This window comes from Peromyscus maniculatus, chromosome 10 (assembly GCF_049852395.1).
Source record: "Peromyscus maniculatus bairdii isolate BWxNUB_F1_BW_parent chromosome 10, HU_Pman_BW_mat_3.1, whole genome shotgun sequence".
In the NCBI taxonomy this organism is placed as follows: Eukaryota; Metazoa; Chordata; class Mammalia; order Rodentia; family Cricetidae; genus Peromyscus; species Peromyscus maniculatus.
The window spans coordinates 8,592,680-8,603,621 of record NC_134861.1 but is presented as its reverse complement, the minus strand read 5'-3'; the positions used below and the strand labels follow the sequence as shown (position 1 = coordinate 8,603,621).

The window sequence follows — 10,942 nt, the reverse complement described above, 5'->3', positions numbered from 1 at the left end:
CCACGACCACGAGTCTAGCAAGAGAGGCGGTTTGCTCTGGTTACTACCGCAGTGGTGGAGCCCGCGCGTGGGTCACGACCCAGGTGAGGGTGGAGCTGGGGTCACTGGGCGCCCGGCCTGTGCCAACCCCGCCAACCCTCAGCGTGGGGACTCGGAGGCAGGGCCGGGTCCCGCCCTCACCTGGAGACGCCACACCTCCACTGGCCTCGCCTAGCGCCCCTAGGGGTGGGGCCGGGGGCGGGGGGCGGGCTCGGGGGCGTGAGTGGCAGGCGGCGGGTCAGGCCGCGCGTGCGCAGTCGGCCCCGCTCTGGAGCCCGGCCGGCGGCTGGCGGTCGGGGCGGCGCTGAGGAGGGCGGGCCGGGGCGGGCCGGGCGGCCGGGGCGGGGCGACGCTGAGCTCCGTCCTGCTCCCATGGCCGCCCCCGGCTCCCGGAGCTGCCCCCTCTGCCCCGGGCCGCGCCCGGGGGTCCCGCACTGACGGCCCATGGCGCCGCCCGCCGCCCGCCTCGCGCTGCTCTCCGCCGCTGCGCTCACTCTGGCGGCCCGGCCCGCGCCCGGCCCCCGCCCCGGCCCCGGTGAGTGAGACCCCGGCCCTCTCCCCCGCTACGCCCCGCTCTCCTTCCCTCGCGCGTGGACCCCGGAGGAGGAGGCGATGCCTGGGCTTCTGTCCCGGAACGCGGCGTGGACGCGCCTGCCCCGTTACCAGGACTGTGTCCCGCGCGCCGGCTTCGAACTTCCCGGGACTCAGCTCACTTTGAGCTCACGGGAGAGAAGGGGTGCGGGACGGCTAAGGTCGCCCGTCCCGAGTGCGGACGACGCCGACTCCGGCGTCCTGCTCCCCCGGCCGAGTCCACCGCGTGGTCCGCCCCGAGGTGGTGCCCTCAGCCGGGATGGGAGCCGGGACTCTGCTTAGTTTCCACACGCCCTTCCTTGCCGCGGAATCCCGTCCCAGTGGAAGAACAGGCGTGAGGGTGTCGTCCGGCCCAGTTCAGTTTCTTTGCGGGCTGTCGGGGGCTGAGCCTACGCTGTGAACCTGCCGCTGGGGTCTCCACCCTCACTTGCAGAGTATGATGTTGCAAAGACAGGGTTTTGCTGGTGAAAGAAAACTCAGAGTTGCTTTGTTTCCTTGCCAGTTCGGATTAGAGAAAAGGCTGAGACTTATTTTCTGTGTGATTTTTGAGTCAAACTTTGAGCTCCGTGAACCTCGGTTAAAGGGAGTATGATGATAACTCACTGCTGTGCAGTGTTGGTGAACATTGAAGGATACGCAGTAGGCAGCATGCACAGAGTGTACCACCATGTACAAAAGGCCATCAGTAAAAATTTAAATGTTCCTTTTTATAGTGTTTCCCAGTTCACTAAAGACTGGACACCTAGTTCACCCTGGGAATACTGTGAGCTGCTTATATGATGAATCCCGGCAAAAGGAAAAACCGGGCTTTAGAACGGCAGAATGAAGGGTTCCCAACACTCCAAACTCAGTAGAAGTGGTTTCTAGGTGATTGTTGCCTTCTATGGGACTTCTATAATTTGCCCACTTCTACTGTTTGTAGTGTGTGAGCAAGGAGGGAGGGACGTTCCTAGAGCCAGGACGTGTCAACATAACTGTAACCTAGTAACCCCTTAGCTCCACTTTGTCATCTATGTGTTCGGGATTTGATGTACTCTCTGGAGACAGAGGTAGAAATCGGCTAGTTTCCCTCCTGGAAAGGGCACAGCAATATAACTCTGAAAAGCATTGTGAGCCAGTTCTGCCCGTGCTTTTGGGAGGAGGTATCTGCTAGGCACCTTTGCCTTGCTAGGTCAGATGCAGCAGCTCTCGGGTAAAGTCAGTGTGCTTTTATTTAGGAGTCTCGAGTGCGGACAGATATATGACTGTTGTGAAACAGTTTATGCTAAGTAATTCAAACTCATCAGCCCGGTTTCCCAGCATTCTGCTACATCAGTGCTTTTGTGACATTTCCCCTCTGGTTCCAGAAGCAGTTTCAGAGACATACCACATGGTTTTTCAGCATCACATCCTGTCAAGAGCCTAGCCACTAGTTTGTTAAATCCTTTCCAATTAAAAAAAAAAAATGCTGTACACTGAGACTATGCCAAACTTACCATTTCATATTTTGTGATACTGTAATTTTCTCTAAAATTTTGTGGATGGAAAAAATTATTCCAATACTTATATTCTGCACAACTTTGTAATATTTAAATTACTGGTGGTTTGCATTTTTGAATGCTGACTTTATAAAAACAGTTAGCTCATTCCCCTTCTGTGTTACTCTAATTATAGTGTGTCATCAACCCCAAATGATCTCCTGTCTCTCCATTCTTCTTCTGACATGCTTTCTCTTTCACAACTGATAAGAGGGAAGACAGAGGTTAGTGCTGGAGTCTTTTCTAGCCTCTCACCATCCTCCCCTTCCTTCTCATCTGGAATTTGTCCTATTAGCCAATAGTATGTGGTGCTTTATGATCCGAGTTTGGTTACCTGCAGGGTCTTCATACTCTACAGTATAGACGATCTTGGCTCATAGATGAATAACTTAAATGTTTAAGATAGTAGTGAGTCTTTTTTATAAATCTTTTGTTGTTTTGCTTTTTTTGAGACAGGGTTTTTCTGTGTAGTCCTGGCTATCCTAGAGCTCACTCTGTAGACCAGGCTGGCCTCAAACTCAGAGATCTGCCTGCCTCTGCCTCCCGGGTGCTGAGATCAAAAGTGTGCACCACAATGCCCAGCTTTCCTTTTATAAATCTTAGAGCAAGAAAGTATTGCATTTAGGCTTCACTACTAACCCATACAAGTTGGTGTGCTCAATATAGGTATTAATGTGCTCAGAGTTTAGCATAGGTGGACCAAAGCAAAATGATTAAGACAGACTTACAGCTTCATAATATCCAAATTGGGAATTTTGGGTAGTAGGCAATATGCCATCTTTAGTTTAGAATCTAAAAACTTTAAAGTGTTACTTATTGGGGCTATAGACATGGGGACATAATGTCTTGATTATAGAGATGAGAGCACTTTTGGGGGTCCATCCTCTCTGTCTACCCTTTGGGTCCCAGAGATTGAATTCCTATTGCCAGGCTTAAATTCAAACACCTTTACCTCCTGAGCCATCTTGATGGCCCCTAGTTTAGAATTTTTGAGCCTGGAACTTTACCTGAGGCTCTAGATCAAGGAAAAACTGTAAATGATTTAGGCTTTGAGGGCCATAGATGGGCACAGTTGTAATCACTCACCTCCAACGGTGTAGGCAAAAGTAGTCATAGAAAAAATGAACAGGCATTGCTATTTTTGTTTTCCTTTTTTTCCAAGGGTCTCACTATGAAGCTCTGGCTGTTGGTACTCACTGTGGAGACCAGGCTGGCCTTGAACTCACAGATATCTGCCTGCCTCTGCCTCCCAAGGGCTGAGAGCAAAGGTGTGTACCACCACACCTGAATGCATTGCTGTGTTTTAATAAAACTCTTTGGACATTGAAATTTGAATCTTTATATCATTTTTAAATGTCATAATATATTGTCCTTTTGAACGTTTTATAATTGAGAACTTACATGACTAATCGTAACTTAGTTTATGGGTCGTGATTTGGCTGTACTTGTACTGAAGCCTTGTGCTAGGTGCATGTGAACTGACTTTCAAGTGTTTACTGATCTGGAAAAAGCAACGAAGAGGGTTGATTTTGGTGAATGGACGGACCCTTTACCATTTACTGTGAATTAACTGTTACCCACATATGGGCGTCAGGCACAGTGATGATGCAGCTCTACCCCCAGGCATTTGGAAGGTTGAGCTAGGAGAGTGGTTTAAGGCTCGCAGCCTGCCTGTGCAGTGTAGTAAGGCCCCATAAGCAAGGAAGAAATGCTAGCTCAAATGGTAAATTTTACATTTTACTATGCTTTTTGAAAAGATATAACTGGGAAAAGCTTGTTTATATAAATTTCAATCATTAATAAGTGGAAATTCAGTGTGATTCAGTACACTGCTTAAGGAAACAATTCCTACCTCAGAGCTGTTCCCTCAGCTATGAGGGCAGATGTTGCTTGAGACAAACTGTTGAGAGATCTTCTCGTTTGCCAAGAAAAGCCAGGCAGCAGGTGGCACCAGCCCTGAGACCCAGAGAAACACCCGGGAGGGGGCGGGAGGGAAGAGACCAAATTCCTGTCACTTCCTAAGCTACTGGTTTTTACTTCCACACTGCTATTGTTGTGTTAAAACACCAGTGTGCGTTGGGTGGCTGATTCTTTTTTAATTCAAGTAATTTGGAAGAAAGCAAAGTGAAACATTGAAACAAAGCAAGCTGGTTGTGTTTGTACTGCTGGGCAGTGACTGGGAATGTTGAGAGAGGCCAGAAGTGGGTGTCTGTAGCTTTTGTCTGAGGTTTTATCTCCTGAAGAATAAGGACCAATATCAGGAATTGAGCGTCCCACAGCACCCCCTGCACAGGTTCAGAGGGGAGAGCTCTGCTCCTTTTGGCAGCTACATCTCTCTCTAGGTAAGGATGACTGACATTCCTTCCATGTTCAGGTTGACCTTGACTTGCCCAGAACCCAGAAGTATTCTTTTAGGTGCAGCAGGCACTGAGGTCCAACTTTTTTTTTTTTCCCTTTCCTGTCATGAGTCTTCCTCCCAAGATTCGATGTCTTTTCCCTAGATCTCAGCCTCTTGAGAAAGTCTGTATTTAGCCAGAACAGGGAGAGGAGAGAGGCCATTGTAGAAATGTCATTCTACAGACATTTTACTTCTCTCCAAGGAAATCTTTCTCCGGTTCTGAGCTCTTTCTAGGTAAGCACCTCCTTAGTTGTCCTTGTACAGCTTGAAGAGGATGAAGTGGAGGGCACTCTCTAAGATGGCCATCTTGTAGGCAGAGCTGATTGTCCCACTGCCTCCTGCAGTAGGGCCCTCTGGGGGCTTCTCCCCTGCTTCCAGTGTCTCTGGCCACAGTTTAATCCCTGGCACGGAACCAAAGCATTAAACTTTTATTGTTCAATTTACCACAAGGGCGAGGCCCTGTTCCTAGTGGGCTGAGGAGGCTGTGGCCGCTTCCAAAACCCGAGTGTCACACCACATTAGTAACTGCAGACTTTGAAGGCTGGATTTCTTTCAGTTTGGTTAGATTGTTGGTTAGAACCAGAACAGTATACTTACACTCTGCGTTTTAAAGCCAGGAAAGTAAAGACAGCATAGGCAACTTTTAAAGATGATTCATTTTGGTGGTAGCCATCAGCCTGTATGAGGACCCTGCGTGGTTTCTTTTTATCCTCAAAGTAGATACATTATTGTGTTAGTAGCTTTCTTAGTATCCCAAAATCAAATAACAACATGGCAGCCAAGCAGCTCTCTTTGAGAATAGTAGGGATTGCTAGCCAATCCCATCATAGTATGTAAATTACTTGCTGCTGTTCAATCTATAAAAATTCATCTTCAAAGAAAATTACTGGGCTGGTAAAAATATTTTTAATAATGACCACAGAAGTCATATTTATTTTTCTTTGAAGTTCTTCCGAAGAATCTTCTGGTTCTAATCAGTTTGTTCCCACATAAAATACAGTGGAAATCTACAATAATAAAATCCCCATTTCTCTGTCTATGGGGAAATAAACAGGGTGAGGACTGTCTTTTTCGGGGGCTTTCCCCTCGCCTTGCCCCAGACTCAAAGCCTCTATTACTGGTGGGTGTTTTGGCATCAGTTAAGGGCCTTCAATCCTTCCCTCCCTCCATGTTTTGCTCTTTCATTAAAGTGTTTCTGTTGTCTAATTATATCCTTTCAATCAAATTAGAGACTGCAGCATCTGGTGCAGGCCCTAACTGCTGCCATCTGCACCTCGAGTATACAGGCCTTTTCAGCTGAGAATCACTCAACTTCCAAATGGCAGGAAGAGATTTGGAAGAAGTTCAGTTGGAGGAGAGGTTAGCTTAAAAAGAGCCTCTTCAAAGGCTGGGTGCACTGTCCTGCCTGCTGCGATGTATGCATGGTATTACAGGACGTCATTGGCTTGGCTCACCCGAGAGGCTTCCTAAGTGCTTCCGGCAGCTGAAGGGTTCCTAATTGTCTTAGCTGAAGTGACCAGGCTTTCTCCTCCCTGTTAGGGTTTGGAGGGCCCCAGCAGAGCTGAGAATGTCTCCCTCGAGTACAGTCTTTTGTTATATGACCACTGGTGAACGGATGTGACACTTTCTCTTCATTTGGCCAATTTCTTCTAACTCAGTGATTTCAGCAGAAGGAGATTGTTGCTCCCTAGGAATAGTCTGTAATACTTGGAGGCTCTTTTTTTTTTTAATTGTTACATGGGCGATGCTATTCCTATGCAGCAGACTGAAGCCCGGGCGCTGTTCAACACAACAGCGAATTATCTATCTGTAAAGATCGTGTTGAGGGGAAACCCAGGCCTGTCCTATGTCATTGTTTTATCTTCTCACTATGACCTGAGAGCAGGCTACTCAAATCAACATTGCTTTACTTGTCCTGAAGCTGGCTGTGTAGACCAGGCTGGCCTTGAAAGCACAGAGATCCGCCTACCTCTGCCTCCTGACTGCTGGGATTAAAGGCATGTGCCACCACACCTAGCCAAGATGTAGATTCCTGCTAGAAATGACAATACATACCTATAATCTAACACTCAGAAAAGCTGAGGCAGGAGAATCAACAGTTTTAAGCTAGACTAGGCACATAACAAATCGATGCCTAGAAGAGGAGGAGAACAACCACAACATGATGTTAGGTGTGGTCACACACACAGCTGTAATTCTATCATTTTAGATGTAGAAGCAGGGATTCGGGAGTTCAAGGTCAGCCTCTGTTATAAAGCAAGTTTGAGGCTAGCGTGGCTTGCATGACTCTATCTCTAAAAGAAGCACATTTTCCATTGTCCACATCTAAGTTCCTTTAGCATTTCAGTGCATAGCATTCTGTAAACCTGCATAGAGTGAGGACATCTATGATTCCCTGTCTTTCTATTTCCACTTAATATTGTCAGAGCTACACACATCCCTAGTCCCTACTTAGCATTTATCTGAAATTCAGATGAAACTGTTGTGCTTCCCTCTGAGCCTGGGGTCCTACTCCAAGATCCATCAAACACTGCATGAGACTTTCAGCCTTGGACAGTCAGGCTTATTCTGTTGGCCACTCTGTCCTGGTCTCACTGCTCCAGGTGTCTAGGGATGACCGCACTGCCCATCCTGTCCCTGGTGTAGATCATGGCTGGGCTGAGTCCTTCCTTCAGCTCTGACTCTTCTCCCTGGCCATCGTTTCTGAGGTATGACTCTTGAGTTGGATTTTGTGTTGGATCAATGTAACAAGTGCTTATCAAATGTCTGCTGCATGTGGAGATCTCTCCCTAGGACTCGTTTGTCCCCAGGCCAGATCTCAGGAGCCAGTGACTGTTATTGCAGGGTTTGCTTTGGTGATGCGCTCCAGAGATAGCTTGTCCACCTGGCAATTAGGGCCTCCTCGGGAACTCGGCTATTATTTGGCCATCCCCTATCAGCTAAAGGGAGCTGAAAAGCCCAGAGCCTGGCTTCCATGGAACAAGGACCACACCCTCCAGGACTTCATTATTGGAGAACTTTCTGATCATCTGACATTAAAAATAGGTCACAGGCAGTGCTGATAAAACTTGTCTGGAGGCTGGGTTTTATTAGTTTATTTAATCTATTTTTAGTCCAATTGAGAGCTTTAGACAGTGCAAAATAGGATTGCTAGGGGTTGGGAGATAACTCAACGTTCCAGATCACTCGCCTAACATGAGTGAAGTCCTAACCGAGGCCTGCAAAGAAAGAAAGAAATAGGATTGCTCATGATCGTGACGCAGGGTATAGATGTGAACCAGGTGTTTCCTGCTTAAAATAAACTCAGTATAAAAATGGCTCAGTTGGCAAAGGGTTGGCCTAGCACACACAACATTTTGGGTTTATTCCTAGCACCAAGTAAAGCATGTTGCATTGGTACATGCCTGGAATCATCACTTTTGAGGTAGAAGCACGAAGATCAGATGTTCAAGACCATCCTCAGTGAGTTCAAGTTCAGCCTGGGCTACATAAGAGTGTCTTAAAAAAACAAAGGGTACAGGGGGACTTTATCATCTATTTCATTTATTTATTGTTTGTTTGTTTGCTTGCTTGTTCATTCATAGACAGGATCTTGTGTAGCTCAATCTGGTCTTGAACTATAATTTTACCACCTCTGATTTCTGAATGCTGGGATTATAGGTATGTATTACCATGTCTGTTTTATTAATTGATATAGAACCCAGAGCTTCATTTATGCCAGACAGGCACTTTACCAGTTGAGCTACATCCTCAACTTTAATTTGTTTTTTGAGATAATGTGTCACTGTGTATCAGAGGCTTGCTTTGTGTTTACAGTCCTCCTACCTCAGCCTCCCGAGTGCTTGATGACAGTCACTGGACCCCAAAGTCTGGCAGGTTTTTTTTAATTAGCAAGTATTTGACTTTTAAGTACCAAAAATTTGATTTACACAGAACTTCTTGGAACTTCTCAGAGGTGATTGCTAGGTAGCCAGAAGGCTGGTCCACAGACAAAGAAACTAGGGTACTTGATTGTGTAACAGATTCCCCCAGCTGTGCATTTACTGTCTTCCCCCATTTCACAAACATAAACAAAAACAGCTCTTTCTGTGAGCTGTCTTTTCTTTTTCTTTTACTCAAGACAGGGTTTCTCTGTGTAGCCCTGGCTTCCTGGAACTGACTCTGTAGACCAGGCTGGCCTCGAACCCAGAGATTTCACCTGCCTCTGCCTCTGGAGTCCTGGGATCAAAGGTGTGCTCACAACCGCCCGGCCCGTTGTGGAGGATTCAGAGTTAGGCTGTTTGGATTGTTTAGTGCTAGAATGTGTGCTTCGCAGTTCAGGGCTTGGTTTGGTCCCTAGCAGGAAAAATAAAGCATGGGAGTAGCCGGAGCTGAAGCTCAGTGAGGAAGTGGAGTATTGAAAATCATTGTTCAGTTTTTAGTTTGGACGGGGAATGGTGTTGAGATAGGGGCTCATGTGAGGGAAATTTTCAGCTCACTCCGTAGCTGAGGATGATCCGAACCTCCTATTTCTGTCTTTGATGACAGATGGACACCACTTCACCAGGTCATTTTGAGTCACTTTGTAGCTACAGTAGCCTTAAACTCAGGCCTCATCTTCCCAAGTGCTGGAGTTGCAGCTGTGAGCCACAGTGGCAGACTGCTGGCCTAGCATGAGTGTTGTTTTAGATGTCCCTTGGGAAACATGAACAAATGTCTGTCTTCCCAACAGGGTACTAGGAACAGTTTAAGCCCAACTTGGAGAACCAGTGAGTTTATTGGGCTTATATACAGGAGTGTAGATGGCCCTAAACGAGCTGTACTGTATAACAGCCTCATTCCAGCCAAGGTTTGTCACCTGTCAAAGCTGCATGGAGGGGGTCCCCTTCTTCAGTTAACCTCCCACACACTCTTGAATTTCTCCAAACCAAGTGCAGCTGGGCTTGAATTATGGGCAGCTCTTCTGCGAAGGGATGGCAGCAGGCCCAGTCTTATGAGGGTCTCTTGCAGTTAACCGTAACAGTCATGTCATACTTGAAGGACAGTGAGTCACAACAGCAGTGGGATTCCCTGAGCTGGATCACCCAAACAAACCAAAAAGGTAAAATGCTTGAGAAGCTCATGGCAGGACTGGGAGCTTTGAAGCAGGTTAGGTGGGTCAGTGTCTGTGGTGCTGGGAACCCTGTGATCTGTTTAGTGCCCTTCCTACAGGAGTGTGGTGCTGCCTCTCCTGGTCCCAGCCTCGCAGCAGCGCACCATCTGTCTTTTTGAGGGTTTTGTTTTGTTTTCTAAGAGTAAACTGAGATATTGTCTGTCCATCAGAAAGCTAAATTCAGAAAGCTGAAAATATGTCATATTTTCTGTTTCCTTATGTGAAGAACATTTTTGTGTGAAATCTGATTTCAAGATTGGACAGGCTGTGTATAGATAAATACCTCAAGTAGTAGGACATCATGGTGCTCACATGTTACATGGGCAAGTAAATGGTTCATATCATCACCACATGATGGAATATGCTCTCTTGGCCCTGACAGTAAAGTCCCTCAAGGAACTTTGTTGTTGTTACTGTTGTTTTGGTTTTTTGAGACAGGGTTTCTCTATGTAGCTTTGGAGCCTGTCCTGAAACTCATTCTGTAGCCCAGGCTGGCCTCGAACTCACAGAGATCCGCCTGGCTCTGCCTCCCAAGTGCTGGGATTAAAGGCGTGCGCCACCACCGCCCGGTGGCACTTTGTTATTAATGAAACATTTTAGGACTCTGCTAAGCAGGTAACTTCTTAACTGCTCTTCTTAAACTAAGGCCTCTTTAATCTGTGTATAAGTTAGGGACTTCGGTGCTGCTGACTTAGTGCAGAAACTGGGCTAAGGATGTAGCTGACTGACAGTCCATGTGCTTAGTATGTGCGAGGCTCAAGGCTTCCATCTTCAGAACACCAAAAAGAAAAGCACTAAACAAAACCCAACTATCTTTTGTGTATCAGGGAGATGATTATATATGTATTCACAATGCCCTAAACCAGTGGTTCTCAACCTATGGGTTATGACCCCTTTAGGGTCCCATATCAGGTATTTATATTATGATTCACAACAGTAGCAAAATTACAGTTATGAAGTAGCAATGAAATAATTTTATGGTTGGGGATCACCACAACATGAGGAACTGTATTAAAGGGTTGCAGCATTAGGAAGGTTGAGAACCACTGCTCTAAATGGTAAGTAGAAATTCCTCAAGCACTACTGCATATTCATGGTGGCTGTTCCTGGCAAAAACATATGTTCACAGCAACACCCATAGCGTGTTTCCCAGTGGGTGCTGCCCGGGTGGGAGGGAAGCATGCTCCAGATGAGAGCCAGATGGGACAGAACGTCACCAAGGCACCTTCTCTCCTTTGACAATTCATTTTTAAAAAAGTCTTTGTT

General features: G+C 46.8%; 1 protein-coding gene across 2 annotated transcripts in view; it reads left to right on the top strand.

Annotated features, from left to right (window-relative positions):
• Positions 1-393: 393 nt before the first annotated feature.
• Positions 394-10,942, top strand: part of Kremen1 (kringle containing transmembrane protein 1) — a 74,453-nt gene continuing 63,904 nt past the window's right edge. Inside the window, exon 1 of one of the 2 annotated variants that reach the window (XM_076545854.1) lies at positions 394-574. In XM_076545854.1, the coding sequence (XP_076401969.1) occupies positions 484-574 (91 nt within the window). In that variant the 5' untranslated portion in view covers positions 394-483. The remainder of the gene's footprint in view (positions 575-10,942) is intronic. The other variant, XM_076545853.1, reaches the window with a different exon arrangement.